This window comes from Engystomops pustulosus, chromosome 8, assembly GCF_040894005.1.
Source record: "Engystomops pustulosus chromosome 8, aEngPut4.maternal, whole genome shotgun sequence".
Classification (NCBI taxonomy): domain Eukaryota; kingdom Metazoa; phylum Chordata; class Amphibia; order Anura; family Leptodactylidae; genus Engystomops; species Engystomops pustulosus.
The window spans coordinates 89407387-89434911 of record NC_092418.1 but is presented as its reverse complement, the minus strand read 5'-3'; the positions used below and the strand labels follow the sequence as shown (position 1 = coordinate 89434911).

Below are 27525 nucleotides of genomic sequence, written 5' to 3'. Positions count from 1 at the left end.
GAGCCTGAGGCCCCTCGGGCTCGTTGCATAATTTTTAAAGCCATATTTTTCTTAAAAACAAGGGCATAAGAAGCTTAAAGAAGAGTGGATCCTGCCAGAGGGGGCACACACCAGTATGTCAGTGTGCTTGGTTTACAATCCTTCATCCTGGTGGTAGATGTCCTTTAAATAATAGTTTCTGTATGTACATAGCTTCCAATAAAAACAAAAACTTGTGTTACAAGTGTTCTTTCATGTGTAGGTAGCTCTTTAGGCTCATCCTTGCACAGTAAAGAGAAGCTTTGGGTGCCATTAAAGCATCTACAAAGGTCTAGCTCCTAAAATATGTTTCATTTTCCTTAACTAGTGCTCGTTTTCACTAAAAATAAAAAAGTAAATAAAAAAAAACAAAAAGGCAACTAAAGAATATTGCACTTAGACTACAACGTCTACAAATGAAATATATTTTTTAGTTTTTTTTCCCCATATTAAATGTAAATCATGTCCGGACCATTAAGATTTTGTGCAATTAGAGGAAAAAAAAAAAAAGACTAACAAAACATAAAAGAATTATCCTTCACTACTCTCCCTGTGCAAATTAAAAAGAAAAAAAAAAAAAAAAAAAAAAAAAAAAAAAAAAAAATCGGCAAAAAGATTAAAAGCAAAAGTGATTTTGTCTTTCTATCTCACGCCTAGTGCATTAAGACCTCAACTATGCAACTTTGGTATAAAGGTGACATAGTAATTGCTGTAGCCTCTGACCTGGGTCTCAGATGATCATCCCAATATTTTAAGAAGGCTACTTTTTTTTTTTTTTAACCCCGTACTGTCAAACATATGATACACATGTTTTTAGAAAGAAAGTGATCACATTAAAAAGATTAAAAGCACAAAAGTAACTTTAAGAAATTGGGAGACACTTCCTCCTGAAGAAGGGCAGGCCTTGTTCCTTAGTGGCTACAATGTAAAACATAAAAGACGTTTACGATATTTTCACCTCTCACGATAAAAACTGGCCTTTTGACGACTTTTTCCAATGAGAAGTCACCAATCATCGTTTACGATACAATGTGGTACATGGTTCTAATCAACTTCCTGAAGGCTGCGTGGGCGGAGGGGCCATAGAAGCGTGTGCGGCCGCTGGTTCTGTACTCTGATCCGCCATCTGGGTGAGAACGGATGTCGCTATTGCTTCTGCCACGGAGGTGGAGCTCACGCCATTGGAAGTGCTGACTGAACTGTGCTGGATGGCTTCGGTCTGTGGGCTGCCAGGCATCGACAGGTCTTCGGAGCTGTCATCTTTCTCGGTATCTACTAAAGGTATAGATACAAAATACATGTCAGTGTCCAAATATATGAAATATCTACATGACTTTACTGCCATAGGATACCTTATCTACTATAGACTTAAAGGGGCTAGTCTAATTATAGAGGTTTCCTAATTTTCTCCATATTGATAGGCTATCCATCGGAGATGGGTTGGGGATCCGAATCTCTGCAGCCTGTCAATCAGCTATTTGAAGTGGCAGATAAGCTAGTGTGGGAAATCCGCTCATCAGGGGTGGATTAAGACTGCCACGGGCCCTGGGCTGTATAAATATTATCGCCCCTACAAGTCTAGAATTCACTTTCTACATATGGTACAAGGTTTTTCGGGAATGGAGGATGCATCCGTTCTGCCTGCTTTCAAACTGCAGTTTCAGGACTTTTGGAGGTCCTGAAATGGCTCCTGTGTACATGTGTATTGAAAGCAGGAAGAGATGTATGACGATTACATGGGTGAGGATCTTCTCAGTGTAAAATTTGCTGGGTGGTTTGGGTGGCCATGGACCCCGTAGAAGGTTTGGGCCCAAACCACCTATATTATAATTCACTACTCATGCAGACTATGGATATCTCTCTAATTTCAATGGCCATCATGTAATGCCTCATTTCACCTGAGGTGGTGTTGCAGAGAATTTAAGGACTTAATTTCAGGTTCTCCAGCACATTAAAACTGATGAGTTCACTCGGCAAATTTGCATAATTTTAAAAGCCTTAAAAAAAAAAAAAAAAAAAAAAAAAAAAAAGGACATAAGAAGCTAAAAGAAGAACAGATCCCACTAGAGGGGGCACACACCAGTATGTCAGTAGGCTTGGTTTACAATCTTTCATCCTGGTGGTAGATGTTGTATATTTGTGCTCTCTCGGTTATTCATCCACAAAAATGCTAAATAAATTGGTTGGTCACTCCCAGCTGACACTGTCCAATCAATGGTAATGGTCAGAAGGGCAGTATAACTCAGTTGTAAAGAAGATGTTATGTCATTGAGGATACAAGAGGCGCATCAGGTCTACTTTATTCTGAACACTCTGTCTGCCCCAACCCCCTACTTCCCAGTCCCATTTCTCATCCATCTACAAGAAGCATTTATCTTTAAGATGGAATATCAGCAGCCGCGCAGCTTCATTAATGTCCCCGGGCATCTGACATTTCCTGCTTTTTAAATTTAGATAAAATCCTGAGGAAAAAAAACCCCACGTCAACCGCGCAACTTGATTTTTTTCGAGATGAACGCGCAACAATGTTGTTCTTGAAAAGATTCTACTGTAAAGCAGTTTAATTGAACTAATGGCGTCTAATTATAGATGTGATGTAAACACACCTCGCAATGATTCCATGGCAAATAAAGATGATTTTTCACATTTATGGGGGGGATGCCTTTCCATTAAGTGCAGCGAGTGATGATGCCGGCACCTGACTGTAATGGTGTGCACTCAGGAGAATAAGCAGTATTTAGAGCCTAAATGCCACCAGCTGTTCCAGAGATGCACAAATTAATTGGGCTCAGGACACCGAAAACATCCACTATTCCGCACGCTGAATCTAATAATTTAGTCCTTCTGAGCGGATCCTAAAAAGATAATTAAGAAGCCAATGAAAATACATCACTGGAAATTGTAGATGGCAAAATGTGCAAATCGCTTTGCTAACCAACAAACATTTTTAAATGGCGAGGTAATGATGATGATGTTTTAACACATAAAAGAGTTAAGGCGAGCGCCGCGATGTTGTAAAGAGACCGGCAATCATGATCCGAGCCCACAGACTTGGCTTCTTCCTGAACAGATTTTTACGCTAATGCTGCAGGAAGGACACCCCAAAGTAACTTTGCAAACACGTTTCCGCTTAATTATTCTTTGGAACCGGCGCAGAAAATCACAGACAAATGGAAAAACATTCACTTTATTCTATTCCATCTCTGCAGAAAAATGTATTAGTTATGTGGATTGCAATTTAATATACAGGTGGTCCCCTACTTAAAGGGAACCTGTCACCAGGAGACCCATTTTTAGCACTCCCCCAGTCCCCACAGAGCATAGTACATACACTGCCAAGGTGTTTTTGTATAAAAAATAGGTTTAACAGAAAAAAAGATGTTGTATAGTACCTTTCATTAGCATCTGCTGTGTGACTAGGCACTCGTCCCCTGGGAGGGGCTGGAAAGGAGCAGTCCCCCCCCCACCCTTGGGAAACTGCTCCTCCATGTGATATATATATATCACACACACACGCACACATAACATTCGGCCGCTTTCAGTGTGGCGTGGCCGGCCGGCAATGTTAATAAGCAGGTCCGCGTATATCCAACTGGAGTTCACGATTTTTAGCACACAAATCATTATCTGGAATTCTGTACACACTATGTTGAAAGAAAAATCAGACAGTCATATGGAAGCAACAGTGAATTTTACCAAATGCATTGCGGAGAGCCAATATAAATAAAAATATATGCAATGCTGCCGGCTTCTCCTATAGCTCCTATCTGACAGGGGTGTGCTGGGGGAGTGAATGAACCCGACTGCAGCTCACAAGATACGAGGGTCCGACCTCTTATTTGGTAAGAGGTTGGATCTGGTAAAACCTACTTTCCAAGCATAAATAAAAAAAAAAAAAACAAACAACTGGCTGGGGAGAGGATTATGGGGGGTGGGGGGGCACCTTTGGTGGGGGTCTTTTTCAGGGTGACCGGCCCTCTTTGAGAACAAGCCTACAGGACCTCTCTTATACATAACCCGGGGACTGTATATATATTTATGGCATTTGCTAAAGGATATACAGTAATGTTATTCCCCTCCTGGAATTATTTCTATAGTTGATTAAGAAAAAAAAAAAAAAAACAACAACAACTTAAAGGGATATTCCAGGAATGCTATAAATAAATGAATATAACAAAACTCAATGTCATTAATCACAAAACGGAGCCTAAATAGTTTGCTCTTATGATTCACTAAATTTTATGGCCTCTCTAAAGTCGGCATAGTCATCTCCAAGATGGTCGCACAGGACAATACAACTCTGACAATCCTTCAGTTCTCAGTAACAGCTCCTCCCTCTTATACTCTACTCCCAGTGATGATGTAACAGACTGTCCTGCTCTGTTACCATAGTAATGATGTGTAACTGCCATCACTGCACATTACCTCACTGAGATGACGTCTCACCACAACACCGACCAAACTGGGTGCACTGCAACCAACCCACTACAACCCAACATGATGATGTGATGATCACATGACCTGCCCAGGCAGATGCAGGACATGTGATTTGGACATGTGACCAGCGGCCATCTTCTGTCCAATGTCTCCTCCACATGGACAAAGTCACGGGACTGAATAAAGGGCCAGTTGCATTTTAATTCTCCATCATACTGTATATCCAAAACATTTTCCGCTAAGGGAAACTAAATTTTAAATAAGAACTAATTACATATTAGCTTATATTTTAAAGACCCATTTGATTATGATTAATATATATTCCTGGAATATCCCTTTAAAGAATAATAATTATAATCTTTATTCATATAGCGCCATCAAATTCCACAGTGCTTTACAAATCAATCCTACATTTTCTCTGCAGCGACCACTACAGGAACAATGCAGCATTGCATGTGGTTGTATAATTGTAATCCATTATAATAAGGGCTTTGGGTGGTCACAGAACGTCTCCTATTAATTTTGGGAACATCTTACACCAGTGTAACTATCTGTCTTTGTAATGATGTCCACGCAAGGACACGTAACTGATATGACCAATCCATGGCAGGAGTGGAGAGCTCAGTGGTCACGGCTGTGTCAGGAGGAGCAGGATGGAGAAGTGGAGAAGGTAAGAAGTGGATTGGTAGTGTCAGAATAGGAGTGATGAGGGACTGGTAAGGATAGGATTTCCATTTAAAGGGAGCCTGTCACCACATTTTCACAAATACAGCTAGTGACAGTTACCCATAGAGCTCTATTAACTAAATGCCCCATTCATTTAGTGTAAAAATTGCTTACCACACATCCCTACAAAATCCACTTTATGTTATATAGCCTGTCCTGCTCAGCCACCCCTCCCATCCCATCTAGGGAAATAATCCGACTACTGGGATTCCCATTGATCATAATAACAACAGGAGCCCCAGTGAGGAGAACGAGGTTCCCGTCCTAACTAGTGAGTGAAGCCGCAGATCAAAAATGGGTCCGGTTATTGTATAGGAGTGTCAGAAATTTAGAGTGCACAGCACTGACCTATCTCCAGCACTCAAATTCACTATCTATTGCAATGCCAGAGCTCTTTGCTCTGCAATTTCCTACATTGTCATACATTAACAGGAACTGGACCCTCGTTCTCTGGATTGCAGGGCTCCCTTCATTGAGATCAAGGGGGGTTTCAGTTGTTGGACCCTCAGCTTGTTATCCCCTAACTTAGTTTGTACAAAACTTAAAGAGAACCCGTCATGCAAAATAACCCCCTAAACTAAATATATTTTCATAAACTGCCATTAGAGAGCATTGCCTCTATCCCTTCATTGTCCCTCTACATGCCTGTAAACCTAAGCAATGAGGTCCTAAAGCTGTATGCAAATGACCTGTGAGTCCAATGAAGCATTAGCATATTCAAGCTGTCCACTCTATTCATGAGTGGGAGGCACAGCCACACCCCCAGTACATGACTGACAGCCTGTATAATGATGTGAAGCTGTATAATGCTGTGCTTCCTGGTGCTGGTGGCCACGCCCCCTTCAGCCTGTGTGTGCATGTGTGTGTGTGTCTGTATAGGAGAGATACAGCAGCTCCAGGCAGCCATGTTACAGCAGAACATGTCAGATTCATGTGTAGCTGATGTCTGTGTCTCTCACCTGTATATTAGGAGGATGCAGCATGTCAGCAGATGCAGCACAGACACCAGCAATGCTTTACTATACATTACACACAGACATGAGCAGGGGGAGGAGAGGGGAGGGGTAACAGGAGTGACATCACTGCCTCTGACCATGTGACCAGCCTCATTTACATGATAAAAAATAGATGATTTTACCATGAATAATGTATGAAATAACTAGATAAAGGCTGGGATGGGATCCTTGTGAGCTGCTCCAACAGGTAGAGGTGACAGGACTAGTGGCAGAGACCTGATGACAGGTGTCCTTTAAGAATAGTTTAACTTTGTACCTCTTTGATTTGTTCACACCAGAAATAATTTTGACTTTCCCACAAAGGTCATAACCTTTTATCTTACTAATTTTTAGTGTCTAAAACCTGTGACAAATATGTCACAAATTACAATAACATTCTATTCTACCAATAAATCTTCCCCAAAATATTATCATTCCCTGTGGCTCTCTCCCCGGCTCTTGTAACTTGCCATATGGGTTCATATTGTGTATTTTGAGCACTGGTTTACAGTCTTATCCGCCTTGGATTGGACTTGGGTTCGGACAGGAGCTGGGTCATAGTATTGACATCTATGTGATATTGTGTGATATTTATGACGACATTTTTGGGGGGTGAAGGTGTTGGAGAGTGATTATACCACACTTTAGTGGGTATTGTATATTATTATATATGGTTCTTGGGATTTTAGAGGTTCTTCCGATAGGTTCTGCTTATATGCTAATAAAGATTTACATTTTTGTATTTACGTTGGATCTGCTGTGAGCATATCTCTGCTCTTAGTGTTCTTTGTAATATAATGTTATGTGCTCTGATTCCTGATAGGATTGGTTACTGTGCAGACCACATATTGTCTACAATAATCCTAAAATCCCTAAGGATGCGGTCACACATACCGCTAGCACTGTGTTTACAAACACAGCGCTAGGGTACAGGGACGGGCCTTGGTCAAATCGGATGTGCGTTTATAAGGAAATGCAACCAATTGCTAACCAGTACCCGGTGTCTTGCATTGTTTTAATGCAAGACAACGTGTTCCGGTACTTGTGACCACACCCTGAAAGTTTACAATTCGGATCGCAAGGACTTTAGTATACAGCCAGACCCCTGTAGTATACAACCAGCCCAGCCTGCCCCCTGTAGTATACAGCCAGCCCAGCCCAGCCCAGCAACTAAAAAAAATAAACTTATATACTTACCCTTCGCGGCCATGCGCTCTATGACAATCCAACATTTTAACAATCCAATTGTCACCAAAAACATTTTTGACTGGAGTTCCAATTATAAAATATACAGTTCCGACTTACATACAAATTCAACTTAATAACAAACCTACAGAATCTATCTTGTATACATACATACATACACACCCCCTCCCCCCAGACATTCCCATATTTTTACAAGGTGACACAATGTTGATTGAGCATATATCAGGAATGATAATATTTCCCCAATATGACAGCGCATTTAGCTATTGTAATTGTGTAGCACCGGGACCTCATTAACTACGCAGATGAATATCCATGCTGCACGTTTTATAAGGATATTGGGAAGACATGAAAGCGGAGCCCAGCACACAATGCCAGATATTGGGAGCGTCTATGTGACATTATGTGGGTTTATCAGATGTAAAGGATAATAGCCTCATCCTCCCTGCAATCATTGTTAATACCAGTCTCCCAACATATGCCTATGCCCATCCAATTTACTGCAAAATGTTATTCTCTCGCCCTGTCAGACGACTGTGCCTCCGTGTAGTAAGATTTATCAGCTCAGAAATGACAAAATCAGCTTCCCTAAATATATATGGCAATGGAAAGTTGCCTTTGCCGCTCAATTCTTTTAAATTAAAAAATATTGCCTGTTCTGATAAAACCGCTTAAAATGACTACAAGTAAAGATGGAGGCTATTAAGTTTTATCGCGAGCACCTGAGGAACTGTTTGCATGCAATTCCGAATGTTTCTTTATCCTCCTGAATTACTGACACTGGCAAATTAAAATGAAGTGGCTGCATATGGCGGAGACAATCTTCACATTTACAAATATCCTGGAATATCATTAAATCATAAAGGAGAAAGCTGTGGGTTATATATTATGAATGTTGCCTAATGCATTCCCCAGCTTTGTTATTTGTTACAAATTTGTGTACCAGGGACAAAATTGGCCATTTATTCCGCGGTAGCAGCTGGTTGGAGCGCTGTATATCACAGCCAAAAAAAAAAAAAGAGGGAGCCCAGGCAAGGCGCAATTAACCTTCCAAATGCCAAAGAGGTGACTAGTCACATCCTGATGGACAGACGCTCCGCTGCATCGACTGTCATGAGCCCTACGTCTTACTATAGGGATAGACATGAATAATTAGCGGGGACGGGATTTATGGGCAATTTTTATCCCAGGTAGAGTGTAGTTTTTTCTCATTAGGGCTCATCCTGACATACGCTTTACTTCCTCCGTGAAATATGGCACGGGAATATCTAGCTTTAAAAAAAAAATAAATGAAAAACATGCTCTTTCCCTTTAAAGTCGGTGTAAATAGGCAATACATTTAATATGAAAATCCACAGGATGGGCAGATATGGGATTTTACAACAGAATGTTGTATATTCTGTGTGATAATCTTATCCCATGACTGGATCCGTAAATGTACAAAATTGCTTCCTGTTGGGATAAATAAAGTTGTATTGAATTCTATGCTATATGTTGGGTTCTCTAAGGACATCAAGGTGAACTGGAAATAGTGGTTTCTCTGTGGAATCAGAAGGACAAAGGTACAGGCGGTCCCCGACTTAAGAACACCCGACTTACATACGATCCCTAGTTACAAACGGACCTCTGTATGTGGGTAATTTACGGTACTTTAGCCTTAGGCTACAATAAACAACTGTAACAGTTATCACAGGTGTCTGTAATGAAGCTTTATTATTAATCTTTGTTCTTATGACAATCCAACATTTTTAAAATCCAATTGTCACAGAGACCAAAAAAAATTTGGCTGGGGTTGCAACGGTAAAGTATATAGTTCCGACTTACATACAAATTCAACTTAAGAACAAACCCACAGAACCCATCTTGTACCTAACCCCGGGACTGCCTGTATATGGTATTTGTATAGACTAAAAATCAGAATACAAGGTCAATAAGATACCACTGAATATTGTTGTGTGTTCTGCAAATGGCCAGTCCCCTGAAAAATTGGAGGAGATCTCTCAGATTCCTTGAGGGGTGGTCAAATATCCTGGGCCTGGCAGAGCGCTCTCATATCGGCCCAGCACTCTACATTTTATGTATGAATTAAACATGTTATATACCAGATACATCCCATAAAAGGGGAGTTGGGCTACATTAACATTAGCATCTCTATTTTATGAGCCTCCAGGATAGAATAAGGAAAACATTGCCTCTTGTAGCTAGCTTGTATGGCAGCCCCCTTAACATCAAGCAAGACTTTCAAAAAGCCTAACAACATGATATGGGCTTCAAAGCCAAACCAGCATTTCCAGTGGGTACAGAAAATATTCAGACTCCTTTATATTTTACACTTTGTTCTATTGCAGCCAATGGAAAAGATCAAAAAAGTACAATGGACACTCTGCACCCCATCTCTTCAGAGATGGCTAATTTGGACTTAGGTCCAGGCTTTGGCTGGGTCGGTCAGGGATGGTCACAGAGATGTTCTGAAGCCACTTTTTTGTTATATTAGCTGTGTGCTTAGGGTCATTGTCTTGTTAGTAGACAAACCTTCAGCCAAATCTGAGATTTTCAACCAGGTCATCTCTGTACTTTGCCACATTCATCTTTCCTTCAATTACAACCAGTGGTCCTGTCCCTGCCCCATAGCATGATACTGCCTCCACCATGTGTCACTGCTGGGATTGTATTTGACAAGTGATGAGCAGTGCCTGGTTTTCTCCACATACACTGCTTAGAATTAACACAAAAAACACATCAGACAAGAGAATCTTATTTCTCATAGTCTGGGAGTCCTTCATATGTCTTGCACACTGTATGCGGCTTTCATATGTTTTGCAATGAGAAGAGGCTTGTGTCGGCACACCCTGCCATAAAGCCCAAACTTGTGGAGGCTGCAGTAATATGTGACTTTGTGGAACTTTCTCCCATCTCCCTCCTGCATCTCTGGAGCTCAGCCTCAGTGATTTTGGGGTTCATCTTTACCTCTCTCACTAAGGTTCTTCTTCCAAGATTGCTTAGCTTCGCCTGACAACCAGGTCAAGGAAGAGTTGTTGTCGTCCCAAACTTCTTATAGAAGCCACTGTGCTCTTAAGTCCATGAGTGCTGCAGACAATATTTTGTATCCTTTGCCAGATCTGTGTCTTGCCACAATTCTGTTTCTGAGCTCCTTGGGCAGTTCCTTAGACCTCATCATTCTCACATGCTCTGACACGCACTCAGATCTTCCCAAGCAGTAATGTCACAGCTTTTTTTTTTAAAACAAGTACCCACATTATTAGCAGTTTAGAGCCTTTGAGAGCAAAAGAAGAGTGAAGAAATTAGGCAATACCTTTTTGGGGCTGAGTATATTTGATGGTGTGTTTTTGTGGATACTAGGATCTAAAATGGGTTGTCTGATATTTAAAAAAAAAGTATATAAGGGGTAAACACCTTATGCTCATCTCCTCTGGCGGCCCTGTTCTCCTGTGGCGCCGTCTGTCACCGCCAGCCTCTGTTTACAAAGGCTTCTACACTACCAATAGTAGTAAGCAATGCAAGCATTGTCAAAAAAGAATCAGTAAAAAACTGGGAAAAAAAAAAAAAAAGGAGTCATCCAGGTTAACAGATATGCAACTCATATAGGTTAAACACCGCCTGAAACTTGGTAACCTGGGGCTACCTACCTCTGCAAAATATGGACATTCTAAACACGAGCCGCCAAACAGAAATATTAGACTTTTAATCCGAGATGCAGAAATCAATTCTGTGTGCAGCCGGAATAAATCCCATTACAATAAAACCTGTCAGACTATACATACATATCATTTTTTATGTGTTTATTTCGCACGCTGGAGAAACTTACCCCGGTCTTTTGCATATGTTTATCCTACTGTATATGTGGAAACAGGAGCAGCCTAGCTTTAGGGATTTTTCAACATACATTGCTAATTAAAAACTGCTTGGAAGAGAGAGAGAGGGAGGAAAAAAAAAAAAAAATCTGCAAAATGTTTTAAAGCTTTAAGTGCCAGAGAGACTTACCCTGAAGTTAATCATGTGCAGCAAGGAAATATTTCACGGAGAGCGGCGTGCGGATTAATTCTATTGAAACAACATTGCAATGCAGCGAGCGCTAACCTTCCCTTATTTCCAATATTTAATGCTAAACACTAGAAGTGCATACCAGCCTCCCCATATTAATAGAGGCACGGATCATTTTGGCAGTATTTCACAATGTAGCCCAAGGCCATGGGTAATGGAACATTACTCACTATGATAGCCAGATTTCTTCTGCATGGCGGTTACAGGGCAATCTTTATGAGCCAGAAGAAGCTGTTTCAGCTGCGCCACTTCATTTCTCAGCAGGGTGACTTCATTCTAGAGGTAAAGGGGAAACTTTCTCTTTAGAACCAAATGGAATAAGTTCTCAAAAGTTCATAGCAAAGTAATAGCATCCATGCAGGGATCTGACAGCTCTGCAGGGGAACTTTACGCAAGGTATAAAAAGGAGAGACTGACACCAGGGACATAAAATGAGGGACAGGGAATGACGACACACACAACGCATTACTGATAATATAATACATTATATGGCATTGCCCATTGTCTTACAGTTAGCATCCCTTTAATCCTGAACAGGATGGCGGCCGTGCAACATAATGCAATCTTTGTATTCAATGTGTAATGTTTCCAGAAAGAAATTAGAATTATCTGTAGATTAAAAATAAATCCACTGTATTTTAAGCAAATTCACTGTGGATTTCCATCCAGACATAACTACGGATCGGGTCTGGAACTTGCCATACCTGTGATGCACATGATACAAAATTTAGGTCATGGAAATGGTCAGCGGCATAAACATTAAGGCTACATGCCCAAGAACATTTTTTTTTTTTAACCATGGACTGGGCCGAAGAAAACTCAGAGCGTGTCCTTTTCCTGTCCACGTTGACGTCCAGAGCCTGCACATAAAAGTCTAATGGAACGTGAAAAACACGGATGGAATGCAGTTGTAATCCATATGCCATTTGTATTTGCGGACCAGTTTATAAGTTACACAATCATGTGACAAGTTAGTGACATCAATTGCCGGACGCCTTCTTTTTGCAGATCCAGAGATGCAGATGACACACAGACCATTTTTGTAGACCATTTTTTCAGCATTGGATTTCATGCTCATGACACACATGGTTTGTGGACCCAGAACAGAACCTGTTTCTGTGCATGTAGCCTGAGGGTGCAGTCACATGTACAGCTTTGACTCATTTGGCGTGCCATGGCCCAGTCGCATATGCATTTCTATGGAACGGCATGCGATAAGTAACCAGCACCCGCTGTCTTGCGTTTAAACAATACAAGAAACCGGATGCTGGTTACCGATTGCATGCGTTTCCATAGAAATGCATATGCGATTGGGCAGTGGCACGCCTCTGTGCGCTTTGATTCCACTTTTAAAACTTTTTTGTCCAGAAGTTGAAAATCATGTCTTCTTTCTTCCAAAAAACAGTCGGACAAACCCCTTTAAACCACCTCAGGTCATTTTATGATGAGGATTTGTTTTTTATGTCTTTTGAAGAGGTTTGTTCAGATCTCATCCACTTTTTTGCTACGGTAAAACATAAAACAAAGCGCTGTATCGTCTACCTCTTATTTCTGCTTGCAATGTCATTAGCTTTAACATCAAAATGTTATTAACCATACCTCTGATTGGACCATGTAAAGACACACCTCTAGCAAGTGACCCCCATTCGTCAATTTTTTTTTTTTTTAAATTAATGGAAAAAAATAATAGCTTAACATATAGTTATAAGATGAGATGATCAAGAACCTTGATGTAATAAGAAAACTGGGGATAAATACAGTCTCATCAATAGTTGGCAGCATAGTCTGTAACAGAAAGTTTTATATACTGTATATGGTATTGTATATAACAGCCAAGAGGCAAGTTGAGCCGCTGGTCTCAGGCAGCACCACCTGCAGCATGAGGGGTGCAGTCACCTGCTACAAAGCAGGTCCTGACTCTTAAAAATATAAGTGTCTCTTCAAACCTAATGTTAATACAAGTGTAAGACACTGCATGGAGTACACACCTACTAAAAATATATATATATAATTTTCTACTCCATTGGGTGTTTAGGTTCACCCTTGGGTATACGTGTAGCTATCTTTACCCTAAACTAAAATCTGCTTACTAGTGGCCAAAAACTGGTGGTGCACTTCTCATTAGTGTCTATTGGTGCTGCTGTTGCTCTCACGATAATATATTTTTTCTTTTCCAATATAATAATTGACATCTTCCTTTAAAAATGAAAATCATAATTGGTGAAATTTCTTTCAAGGAGGTTCCTATAAATATTTGAGAACACAGTTTCTAGCTCGGGTCAGCGTGTAGTAAGCATGGTCATACACTCCAGACTTTACTAAGTAGTGATTCCAGGTAAGAATCTGAACTAAGGATCACCCATAAATTCCATGTTGGTTAACACCTTATGAGCCTACGCAGCACACATTGCAATGCAATTTATACAGAGCTTTTCAAAGAATAGGCATTTTTAATAGGGCAAATATGGCTCTGCTCCAATGGGTTAATTTTCACATAAAATCTTTATGAGCTGTTGAGAACTGGCTGCAAACTGAAGGTAAATCATTAGAGAAGATGGCAAATGCATTGAAAGTGGAATAGACGGTATAGGCTGGGCAGTAAAAGTAATGCATTAAATAATTAGATTTAATCATGGACAGAAAGGAACAACATTACAATGTAACGTATGAACAAAGAAGGGCTCTGTCTAAGGAGGACGAAAATGATATCCAGAGATATTCTAGATAAAAGGACAGAGAATTCAAGTCAAATATCATGCTCATACCTCCTTAATGAGAGACTGTGCCCACAGACGTGGACAGTCAGAGAAAGCGCCCAACAGACGGGCGCCCTCTCCGACTGTCCACGTCTGTTGGGCGCTCTCTCTGACTGTCCACAACACATAGTGCAACTGTGTCCGCTGTGTGCCCAAATAAGTTTGGCCAGAACACCAGCATATATAATGTATACCAAAAAAACTAAAAGGATCTGGCATTATGAGGCTCCTTTACAAATAAAGTACACTACAGGCAATCCCCAGGTTACATACAAGATAGGGTCCATAGGTTTGTTCTTAAGTTGAATTTGTATGTAAGTCGGAATTGTAGATTTTAGAATTGTAGCTCCAGACAAAAACATTTTTTGTCCCAGTGACAATTGGAGTTTAAATTTTTTTTTGCTGTAATGGGATCAAGGACATCTTACAGCTGATAATTGCAGCCTGGAAGTAAAGTAAAGCATCCAGAGAGCTTCACCAGAGGTCACAGTGGGCAGAGGGGTCCATCTGTAACTAGGGGTTGTCTGTAAGTCAGGTGTCCTTAAGTAGGGGACGGCCTGTATAAGTAAAATTTAATTCATGCCTTATCAACTTTTGATGTTTTTTTTGTTTTAATGTTTTTGCGTTTTTTACTGCCAGGCACCCGAGATGTCAGGTGGCTGGCATCTCACCCCCGCTAAGTTGTCTCCCAGGTGACATGCACATTGAGGAAGGAGGAGTGGGGCGCCGCGTGCGCATTCTTCTCACGGGAGGAGCTCCAATACAACTGATAGTTATAAAACTCCTCAACTGGTATAGCAAATTACCCCTGACAAAGCCACAGAGCGGTGGCACTACGCATGGGGCAGCGACTCCCCCCAGATTGAACACAGGGTTGCTGTTATTCGGTTCATTTATTATTACCTATGGTTACCTGTATATTTGCATTTGTTGCCAATGTGTCACTATTTGGTCTAACTTCAGACGTTAGTGGGGGTGAGATAACAGCCATCTGACATCTCAGGGGGCTGGCAATAAAAACCGCATCAACTTTTGATGTTTTTTTTTTGTTTTAATGTTTTTAAGTTTATATACAGTGTACTTTATTTGTATAGGAGCCTCATAACGCCAGACCTTTTTATGTATACTCTTTTTATAGTTACATGTACAGGCAGTCCCCGGGTTACATACAAGATAGGGTCCGGAGGTTTGTTCTTAAGTTGAATTTGTATGCAAGTCACAACGGTATATTTTATAATTGTAGATCCAGTGACAATTGGAGTTTAAACATTTTTTGCTGCCATGGGACCAAGGATTATCAATAAAGCTTCATTACAGACACCTTACAGCTGATCATTGCAGTCTCGGACTATAGTAAAGCATTTAGAAAGCTTCACCAGAGGTTAGAGGGGTCTGTCTGTAACTGTGGGTTGTCTGTAAGTTGGGTGTCCTTAAGTAGGGGACCGCCTGTACTACGGAATTATACAAAGACTGCATAAATGTTAGTGACCACAAACCTATATGGGACACATTGATGCCACTTGCTACATGCAATTATACTGTGACACGAGTGACAATGCCTATATTTTAGCCTATTTTTGACAATGTTAGAGAACCCCTTTAAGCAAGTTAACACCTTGATTTCTAGGTTTATAATTTTTAAAAATTTGACTTACAACTTATTTTTCTAATACATAGCATAGCGTAGCTATAAGATAAAGATAAAGTGGCAGGACGATCCTGCTGGCTCGCTAGTATATGAGCTCGCGCTATACAGGCGGCTGATTTAGATTGAAGGATTCAGTAAATCAATTATGTTGGTGGAGGACACAATCATTCCTGTTCTGGTCTACTGCCTCAGTAATATAAATTAAAAAAAATATATAACTAATAGAAATGCTGTCAGACCCAACACTGAAAGTTGTACCATTCTTCATTTCCGTGAGATGTTTACCTACAGCATATTATATAACTATTTTATCACGGAGATTTTAAATGGTAAGTCCAGAACTTGTTTTATAATCAGTCCTATATACATATTAAAGGGGATCTTGTTAGTAGTTTTAACCATAAAAAGCTGCCAACAGGGTTGAATAGAAGCCTCAGAGATCTGTGTAGTTGTAGCCTTTGTGTATAAAACAGGACAGTGAAATTATAATCCAGCTCTGCAGCTTCTTGTAAGGGCTCTGGGTGGGTCTTTGAGCCTGAAGAGCTTTCTGCTCTCTGCACTGTGCTGCGACCACTCCCCCCCTTCTTTGAGTAAGACCTGTATCATGATTTTGGTTGGATACTTAAAGCAGTCACTCAGAGCGGAGGGGAGGGGCTGTGGAGCAGTTCATTGCAAAGAGCAAAAAGCTCTTCAGGCTAAAAGACCTTCTCAGAGCACTTGCAGGAGCTGTAAATCTGTCCGTCTGATACACGCGTGTTTGCAGTTTATTATGGTCAAAACTGATGACCGATTCCCCTTATAAGACCTGTCCCCTAATCCTGGCCAGTCTATTGTAATAAATAATTGCATTTCCCATGACATAACATTTCAGGAGAATCTTTTCTTAGAAGACTGCATGGCGTGGTCTAGAACCAGTGGATTGGTGCTATTAAAGGGATTGGTTAAAGTTTAATCTATAATCCCTCATCTGTATCAGTGTATAAACTGGGATGGTGATAGATTATGAGCAAGTGAGTATCATTTTGTCTCATCTAACATCCTATTGCGTGGACAATATGCTTGAGCCATCTGATGTTGGCTACAAACTCTGTATAGTTATGCAAGAAGCTGTTTAAAAGGGATGTCAACTGTGGCACCTACTCATAGAAAAGGACAATATTAGTGAAAAGGTCCACTCCACAAAAGGCTCACGTATGAAATATCCCTTTTAATAAATCTTCCCCAATAATGGCAGTGTTAGTCTTGGTGGACAGTTTTTCTCCAATATTAAAAGGGGTTGGCCACTCTTTAACATAAATTGCCTATGTGCCTTTACAGACTTAATAATATTCTCTGAATGTTCACCAATTCATTCATCATCCCTTATGCTTCCTTTAGTGCTGTGTGCAGACCCTCTGTGTACTCTCTTTGTTTACATGTCTGTGCACTGATAAATAGGAGGGGCCTGGAGCAGGAGATGATGACTCATCCCTCCCCTCTCCCTGTGAATGAGACTGATTGAGAGAAAAAAAAAAAAACACACACTGGAGGCGGCCATTACGGACAGACAGGGGGAGCGAGATACAGGAAACTGTGTAGAGATGCAAAGTACAGCATGGGGAGAACAGGGAACGGCTGAAGCTCTCACAGGAGGCAATGATACGGGTACATATACATGCAGAGACATGTCTAATGGAATAGATTTATTGAAAGACGGCCAACCCCTTTAAGAGATTTATTGAAAGATGGCCAACGGATACCTATATGAATGTGGTATATTGCCCCAATCTCCTAACTGGGGTATCTGTCTTTGGAGTTTATGTTATCCCTAATGCAATGTTATGCCTTTAGGTCTGCACCCTTTTACGTTTTTAGGCCATCTCAGGCTAATGTATAGTGATAGGTACCACCCATTCCCTTTCAGCTATGCAGGGGCACACTCCTGGGTACGATGCCAGGTGATCCAGTTCATGGTCTAAATTGCCATGTGAAAGGCAGACCTCCAAACATATTACTTTTACTATTAAATGCAACGTAAAAAGTAATCATGGGTCATTACTGCCCACTATGCTCATCAGCTCTGCCAGCGCGTCAAGTGAAGAGTTATTAAGGAAAACGCCGGATTGATTAATGTGCGCACATAAAGAACACTTTAATTATTTCTGTGACATTCAATTTTCTTTACAAGTCATTCTGTTCTTCACAGCCGACGGTTCTGCTGTTGGCAGACAGAAAGATTTCGTTCTCTTAAAATCACTGCCGGTGTGGGCATTTTAACCTCTTCCAGTCTGGATGGATATGCAAATCAGACCTATAAATCAGCGGTAAAGGATCAGTCATGAACGCATCATCATTTACAATACACCAAATGATTACGGTCCAGTTGTCACCTGCCCCGACCCATTTCTTTCTATGTACATTGTGAAACAGTCTCCTCAGTATCAGGCCTCATAGGCTCATGTGCAGTTTCGGGGTCTGTGGTCCCTTGTTTTCTTCTGTAATTGGGGTGTGACGGGCAGCAGAGACTGTACGAGCTGCAAAATTGGGCAGAGACGGGATCTGCTCTATAATTTGTGGCCTGGGAAATGGAATTCGCCACCCATAGAAATAAATGGGGATGTGCGCTGCCACCAAATCAACTGCTAGAGCACGTCCTCATTTTATATGTGTGCGCCTTAAAATCTGTGATAATAGTCATTTTTATCAGTATGCAGAATTGGGCGTGGCTCAAACGGGGCGGTACAGAGGGTGCGCCAAATCTTGCAACCATCCCCAGGGTGAACTGAAATGCTCATTTGCATATAACCAGGCCCAAACCTTTCTCAAGAAAAGTATTCTTATTATGAAGGACACTGTCTACATGGCCGTATGTTTAGTTTATGGGGCATTACAAGGACAAGCTGTTTGACTGGGGGAGGGGGAAACTGTGGCACCCCTAATGCTTAACAAATAAGGGGGCACATTTACTTACCCGGTCCTTTTGCGATCCCTGATCCGGATGGTCCGCCGAAGATTAAGTCCGGCGCGATTCACCAACACCGTGCGCCCGATATCCTGCATCTGTCGCTGCCCCGCTGAGGTCCGCCGGGGTTCACCTTCTTCCCGGTGCTTGTAAGTGCATGTCTTGCGACACAATTTACAATGTTAAATCCTATGCATTGTCCGAATTCGTCGGGTTGTCCAATGGCCCGTCCCCTGATTTGTGTCGTGTGAAAGCCGCCGGCGATGCGCCAAAATAGGATCGCGTGCGCCAAAAACCCGTTAAATACGGTGCTAATCGGAAATTGTGGTGAAACCCGACGAAAATGCGCTCCGCGGACCCTTGGTAAATGAGCCCCAATGTCTTATCTATAGAAAATGACAATATTAAAGGTCCAATAACACCCCTCAAAGGCTCAACTGGGACACTTCACAATAACTAGAATGGATATGTGCCAGGCCCCGACTAGGATGTATGGTTTATAGTACTAGTCTTCTCATATGGCAAAGAGACACCTTATGGGCGGCCACACCCTCTGCAACTCCTTAAGTTACGCCCCTGATGGGCCCACTTCTAGCAATTGTTGGGATACCAAACATTGACACTTTCCAATGCAGAACCTTTCCGCTATCAACTGCATAAATGTTACTTTTGCTTTATACATTCTAAGTTCTTAACAAGTGCAAATACAAACTGTCCAAATCTAAGCTAAGCCGCCTCTGAGGGATACATAGTCCCAGAGCTCTCGTGCCATGGGGTTCCGGCCCGGCACTGTGGGACCGTATATGGTCCCAGCGAGAGCATACTAAAATTTCTAATGCACCTAAAAAGTATTAATTGACGGTAAAAAAACAGGAAAGAAATCCATGGCTGGCTAGGAAAGACAGGGTTAACACTTGTAGGGCTCTTAAGTAACCATATGGCTCTTACAAGATTTCCACACTGTGCTAGAATTTTTATTGGCAACAGCTTGTCTGTTTTACTCCTTAAGGTTTCTGCTGCAACAAAACCGCAAGGTTTAAATTTTAAAAGTTCTACAGTCTTAAAAGAATGTACCAGCCTCCCAAGAAGATAGCGAGGGAACACCCCCAAAATTCCAGTCCTCTTGGTCCTTCCCATTCTACTAAAGACTGTGTGTCAGTCTGGACCATACCTGAATGCATGAAAATAAGCTGGGATGGATAAATGCTACTTATATAGCAATGAAACATTAAATTAAATCGCTTAATTAATAACATGACTGCTTCATCTCACATGGATAATATTGTCGCTTGCCCATTACAAAACACTACTGTGGTAGGTCACTCGGGAGGTAAGAGTCAGCAGTGTGTTATATTAAGGAAGAAACCATTTTGCATTTAAAGTGTAGAAAAAGGCTTTCAAAATTCAGCAAAATGAGTCCGATGGGCTCCGGTTTCAAGTAACCGCTTTGGAGCCCGAAGCCCCTCAGGCTCATTTGCATAATGTAAAGCCTTTTTTGTAAACACAAGGGCTTAAAGGAAACCTACCAGTTAGAATGGCAGGGGTAAGCAGTAAGTACCGAGCACCAGCTCAGGGTGAGCTGGTGCCGGTGCTTAGTTTCGTTAGTATTAATAACCGCTGTATCGTAACTTTAGAGCAGAAGAGGCTTCGGCGCTGCGTGCGCACGATCGTGCGCGCGCCTACATAGGAAATGCCGGAGATGTTGCGCGCAGCGCCGAAGCCTCTTCTGCTCTAAAGTTTAAACAGTGTTAAAACCGCAATACAGCGGTTATTAACACTAACGAAACTAAGCACCGGCACCAGCTCTCCCTGAGCTGGTGCTCGATACTTACTGCTTACCCCTGCCATTCTAACTGGTAGGTTTCCTTTAAGTAGCAAAAACAATAGCGGGATAATGGGGCTGGAGAGGACACACCGCTGCATTAAAAAAAAAAAGTGTTCTTGGTTTACAATCCTTGATCCTGGTGGTAGGTGTCCTTTAAAGGCCACAGATGTTCCAATGGGGATTCTTGGATATATGCAAATCTGTTTTCCTTCTATTCCTTTAAGTTTTGGTTGACGTTAGGGGCTACCTTCAAGTTAGCTTTGAGGCAAAGTTTTCCTTAAGATACACTGGAAAAACTTAATTGCATATTTCCAAAAAATTTACACCAAGTGACCAGAAAAACTTTGCAATATACCTAATTAGAGCCAAGTGTTGACTCTTTTCATCTTCCTTCTGTATGTCTTCCAAAAAGCAGATGAAGCACCGTGAAGTGTCAAATCACGTGAAAGATCTATGGAGATGAAAGGGGGAGCAGTGAATCACAGCATAGGTCTCCTCCTTTTTTATTTCTAAAACCCCTGCATTTTTTCTAAATTAACCTATGCAGCTTAGGTTTAGGGTCCCAGATCCCAGGGTTCTGCAGCTTTTAGAGCTCAAAAGCGGCAAGAGTGCACGGTCCTCCGTCACATGCGCACTACACGTAGTTGCTTTGTTCGTGTCCGGTCCGGCACCCATACACCAGCGTCCATGTGACACCTACTTCAATGACTCCTGTTATGTCCCTGAATTCCTGGTCTACACATTTGTTTAAGGAGAACCTGCCATGCAAATAACCCATCCAAAATAAATACTTCATTAAAAACTATGTTTAGAAAGCATTGCCCTTATCCCCAAATGGTTCCTTTTCATGGCTGAAATGTTACATAAAACAGCTAATAAACATATATGCAACTCACATGATGTGAGTCCAATCACGCTAAGTGAGTTCAATGAGGCCCTGCATATTCAGTAGTTACTTGCATTGCTCTGCCTCTTTGTTCCTGAGTGACAGGTCTCACTACTACAGAAAAATGCTACTATGTGGACCATTGAGCTAGAGCTCTCTTAAATCATTGGCCACTCCATGTCATGTGGCCAGGTTGATGTCATCTAAGGTCTGGTTACATTTGCACAGCCTACCCCATGTATGCATCTGATCACATGAAATCATAGCAGCTTTCATGGACATAAAGTCCATAAAGGTATGCTGTGATCATGCCATGATACCGACATGTGATCAGATGCATACATGGGGTAGACGTTGCAAATGTAACTGAGTGAAGGAGCTTAGAGTACATTGCCCCGGTCACATGACATGCAGAGAAAAGCATTGAGACATGTGGAGGTGTAGAGGGAAGGGGGTCGACTGGGCAGGACTCGCCTCCTCTGATGCCAGGTAAAGAAAAATTGATTTTATGGGGATGTAAAAGAAATCATTTTTAGCTTAAATAAGGGTGTCATTTAGTTAATAGGGCACTAGGAGAACCTGTCACTAGCTGCGTTTGTGAAAATGTGGTGACAGGTTCCCTTTAAGAAAAGCTACAACCTGCTCACGTTAGATTGAGGCAAACATTAATGATAGCTTTTAGTTTAAGTACACAATGAATTCCAAGAGGAATGATGAACATGTCAGCGGTTTATACCATCCCTGCGAGGCATTCCTCTGTTTGCTTTAAGGACTGTAATATGTTCTTATAATGAATGAAATAAACCATCCACGCTTTAATTGCCCCCCAAAAAATGTATTAAGAGCGTTCATTACTGTATGTTTGTGAAAATCCCGGTATCTCAAGATACATTGCAGCCGGTTATGGGATGAATTAGCATAATGATCCCCTATCCAAAAAATACGGTCTATAGAAGACAAGCTACAAATAAAACACGCTCGCGAAATGACAACCGTCATCAGCCCTGCCGTCTAATTGTCAGGCTCATCCTATAAGGCATTTCATTAAACCGCAAACCATTCATATCCTGTCAACACTACCGATAAAGCTTTCCGATTCAATGTATCAAAGCAGTTTTTTTTCTTCTTTTTGTCGGTATTTTAAAAAGAATTTCATTATACACACACACAACAGGGAAAAACATAAGAGACTGTTTAATCTTTTTGTAAATTATTACCAGTTTACGAGTCTGAAAACTCGTAACGCCGGAATGAGCCTATACGCAATGAATGGAAAATGTGAAATGTAAAGTTTTTCCAGGTCATCCGTACCTGTAGCTGCACATTAAATGAACTCAGATCCTCGGCTTTCTTTTCCAAGGATTGCACCCACACTTTCCTCTTCTGCCTGCACCTGGAAGCGGCAGCGCGGTTCCGTTCTAAAAACTTCCTCCTCTTCTCATCTGGGTCATCGCTTGCTGCTTTCCTCCGACGCCCCCCTGTGCTTTGAGTTTGTGGTGCGGGGGGAGCTGGAGATGCCTGTAACAAACAAGGACAAAGTAGTTTGGCGTCTCGCTGATTTGTAGATACAACTTTTATTTTTGCGTCGCTTGAAAAAAAACAAAAAACTAAAAAGCAAAGGGAAAATGTAAGCATTAAACAAAGGAGACAAAAGCTGGGGAAGCAATCTCCCAGAACTGCCTTCTGTTCAGGAGATGGTGAGGAAGTGCATAGAGCAAGAGGGGAATATTGCTCCTTCACCGCCGAAAGACAGCATGTGCCATTTCAGACATCATAAAGCAACGATAACACATCACATTTATGTAGGATGTAAGCGCTTAGAGAAGTGGAACTGCAAGTTTTTACATAGGAGGCATGTCTCCTGTCCTCATTTAAAGAAACTTACAGCAGGGATGGTGTTAAAGGCACAGCAGACCCAAATTCTACAAAAATATTTTTTTTTTTCAGGGCCCCCTAGTGGCCAAATATTCCTCGTCTGTATACAGTTCTTCTTTAGTAGCATCAGCAGTAGTTAGTGGTAAATACTAATTGTTAACCCCTTCATGACCAACATACATCCTATATGCACATGCCCCGTGCGTGTTTATAAACGCCACGACAGTCACCAATGGCTACATCTTCTGAACCATGCTTCATAGAACCAGAAATATCCACCATCATATACAGCTTTCTATTTCCAAGATAACCCCCTTTAAAGCTACAATTGGACATCTTCGGTTCTGTGAAGCATCCATACACAATCCATATCATATTCAATAGGAACCCGTTTAATATGAAGTGTGTTTCTAGGTGCCAGGGTTCAGGAGATATAGGCGTTTGAAACATGCCCCCCTCCAGCCATCTGAAGGCAGAATGTAGAAGTAGCTGCAGTAAAGAATAAGCTTACAATTTGCAGAAGTACATGCACCCTCTGCATTTGTAGCAGAACTTGAGGAAGGATTATGGAATAATGATGTACATATTTATAACATATCTTGGTAAAAGTTTATTCAGTTTTTCTACTTATTAAAAAAAACTTATCAGAATAAAAAAAGTGACAAAAAGCATACTTTTTTCCTAATTTTTATAAAGAAAAAAAATGGAACTGTCCTATCGAGTTAAAGTCTCACATATCATTAAAAAAACCATAGGCTCCCTAAGGGATTGGGGACGGGGGACACTTTAAATAGGCAGTTTTCCATTTCCCACCACGTTCCCCGAGCTCAATCCTCAGCAGAGCCTTCATGGCCTTTTAAACTCCATACACCTGAGAAGGTGACCTGCTAAGGCAATCTCCATAAGGGTAAATTCCTTCTGGACTTATGCCTATGGCCTCTAAGTCATGTCCGTTCCCTACAGTATACTTATGCAATAACACAGAAATAGCACTTGGCACTCGGCGTTTATTCCTTTTGGCCATTATCTCACATGTCACTAGGCTTCTCAATAGTCAAATACTGATGTTATGGGAATTGCTCTATTTAAAGCATCACTATGGAACAGTTTTCATTTACACACCCTGGAAAACCTATTTCCATATTCCTTACCCTGTGATTTTCTTTCCATTTTTGCCACATCTTTTGAATTTATGTATTGATTTTTTTTACTGTACACTTTGAAAAGGTGTTTACCAGCCCCTAAACGATCAATAACCCACGATTGTGAATTTCCCCTCTGTGGGACTAATAAAGGATTATTTTATCTTAATATCCACAGGATGGGCCATTAATATATGATCGTGGAAGGTGCGACACGTAGCACCCCTACAGATCATCTGTTTTACACAACATACTGACCAAGGGAAAATACAATTCCATCAGTGGCTGTCCCGATTCACTGCAGATGCCACCCTCATGAATTATGGAGATGAAAGGGTAAAACAGATCATCGTTGGGGGGTGCTGGGTATCCAAACCCATTGGTCACATATTTATGTAATAAAAACTACTAATGACCCAATTAAAAGGCATTTTCTAGCAATTATTAAAATAATTGTCATAATATTGGTAAATTAGTGGTTGAGGGTTGGTATTGCTGCACATACCGGTGTTTCAGTAGTAGACGTTGCGGGCTGCTGTAGCGATTGTGGATGAACTTCCTCTGTCTTTGGGGTTGCACTCGCTTGCCCCTTCGTGGTTTCACCATTTGTTACCTGAGGATGCTGCTGGGTCAGGGCAGCTTTGAGTCTCTAAAAATTAAAAAGACAAACAAACTAATAATCAACAAATCTGCAACAAAAGTAAAATGGGTACTGTATAAAAAAGTTGCATATATCAAAAATCATTGCCATAGATCACAAATTATCCAACGTAACCTATTACTAGGAGTAATATTTACATGGTTCTCAAGCCTTCAACAGTTTGGCTGGGATGTGGCACAAAGCCAAGTCAACAGATGGGAAATGGAGAACCCACCAGAGGGATTCATGGGGTTGTCCACTTTCCGCAAATAATTGATACTGTTTGTGTGGTAAGAAGTTATACAGTTTTCCAATATACTTTCTGCATCAATTCCTAATGGATTTTTAGATCTCTGCTTAGTTCCTCTGGATAAAAACCGGTCCCTGGTCATGTGATGTCACACAGGTGCACAGCTTTTTATATCACAGATCGTAAACAGAACTGTGTGATACAACGAGCTGTGTACCTGTGTGACATCACATGACCAGGGACCTTTTATTTTTATCTACAGGAAGTAAACAATGAAGCTTCCTGTTGAACGACAGCATGAAGAAATCTAGAAAACCGTGAGGAATTGATACAGAAAAAATAACTCATACACAAGATGCACTGTTGAGAATAAATCAAGGTTGAAACTCATTTCCCCTTCCTGCACAGTGATGGGGTCACAAAGCATGCCCACAACATTCTCAGATAAACCATGCTATGCAATCGGAAATCTTCAGTATCCTGTACCCATGTAGCGGCTGTAAAGCAATTTTAGTAATATGCAAATTTACTGAAGAGGCTACTGGGGCGTGTACTAGCCTGGACAGGAAATTGTTGCTAAGGCTACTCCACGCCACAGTAGCCTCTGCAGTTAAACTTTATTTTAGTAATATGTGAATTAACAGTTAGGTTCCAGGATTATTAAATTACAGATTAGGTGGGCAGGAGGAATCTACCATCAGGTAGGTTTCCTTTAGGTGTTGCATGTGGCTCAGAATTGCTGTCCAGGCACAAAGGCTGTAATCTGGGGTAGACATACAAAACTAAAAGAACCTTCCAAATTTTACAACCATCAGGTAACCCATGGTTGCCCTTATCTTTAAAAAATAAAAACATATTAGAAAAAAAAAATGTAAAAAACACAAAACCGCAGCCTTGAAACAGTCAATATTTGTATAACAGTAGACATTGCCTTCCAACTGTGCTGGAGCGGAGGTCCCAGAGAAGGCCAAGAGGATTTGTCCCTTGTCTTTGGCAAGGTTTGTTATTAAAGTCGACACCTTCTCTAGAGTTCTGGGGTTAAGCATTTGTCAGTGACCTTCCTCTTGATATTTCCATTTGCTGACACGCGCGGCCTCCAAGTTATGGGGGGAGATTCATCTTTTAAATGGCCATTAAGACCATGCTAGGTGTTCTACATAGTCTTACACAGAATGTAGGTCATCCTCATCTCCAGATGAATCTCTCTATGCCAATTAAGATGATGATTTAATCAACTTGCATAGAATTAATTATCCCTTGCCAGGTTTTAATGCATTCACATATATGTTTGTGTGTGGCATAGGGATTAGAGATGCCAGGTGGGCATAAGACCAATTAGCAAGAATTAAAAAATCAGCAGAAGCAGTTATTAATAGGTTAACTCTTTATCATGAATATGCTAATATTATTGTGCTCACTGCCCAATTTACATGCTAATCGCAATAATGCCGCACATATACATGACTTTGTCCAATGAAAATCTTCCATTCCGATTTGACTCAAATTGGCCTTACACCTTGTGGTCACACAAATGGCTCCTTCATTAGTTATTCCTCATGACTCCCCGAGACACATGAAAGCTTGGCCCTCTATGGAGATAATAATGCAGACAACTGTGGCTAGGGGTGCATCTGCCATGAATTAAGCAAGTTGAGCCATTGGCCTCAGGGAGGTACCACCTTCTAGAAGTGTGGATAGAATTAGGGGCAGATCTACAGAGCAGGACTTGCCAAGCGTTAAAAGTCCTCCGGGGACAGGCAGGAGGTTAGGACAGGCAGCACAGGATCAGAGTTGGGGATGTAGTGGAAGGTCAGGACAGGCAGCACAGGAGCGAAGTCAGGAACGGAATAGAGGTCACAACCGGAAATCAGGATAATCACACAGGGCATCAGGAACAAGCTTTCGCTAAGGCTATAAGGCACAAAGATCCGTCAGGGAACACAGGAAGGGGCTGGAATGTTTCAGGGCAGACGGCCGCACAGCGCTAGTTATCAGCACGCTGGCCCTTTAAATTTCACAGAGCTGACGCACGCCCTAGGAGACTGGAATACATGCGCTGGAGCGCGGGCATTGTGGAGACCGCCGCTGGAGCCAGGAAAGGTGAATTTCCATTCAGGC

General features: G+C 41.4%; 1 protein-coding gene across 3 annotated transcripts in view; it reads right to left on the bottom strand.

Annotated features, from left to right (window-relative positions):
• Positions 1–606: 606 nt before the first annotated feature.
• Positions 607–27525, bottom strand: part of ATF2 (activating transcription factor 2) — a 55854-nt gene continuing 28935 nt past the window's right edge. For 2 of the 3 annotated variants that reach the window (XM_072121668.1, XM_072121669.1), the window contains exons 9-12: positions 25023–25166; positions 22812–23018; positions 11615–11720; positions 607–1293 (exon numbers count right to left, since the gene is read on the bottom strand). In XM_072121668.1, the coding sequence (XP_071977769.1) occupies positions 1067–1293; positions 11615–11720; positions 22812–23018; positions 25023–25166 (684 nt within the window). In that variant the 3' untranslated portion in view covers positions 607–1066. The remainder of the gene's footprint in view (positions 1294–11614; positions 11721–22811; positions 23019–25022; positions 25167–27525) is intronic. The other variant, XM_072121670.1, reaches the window with a different exon arrangement.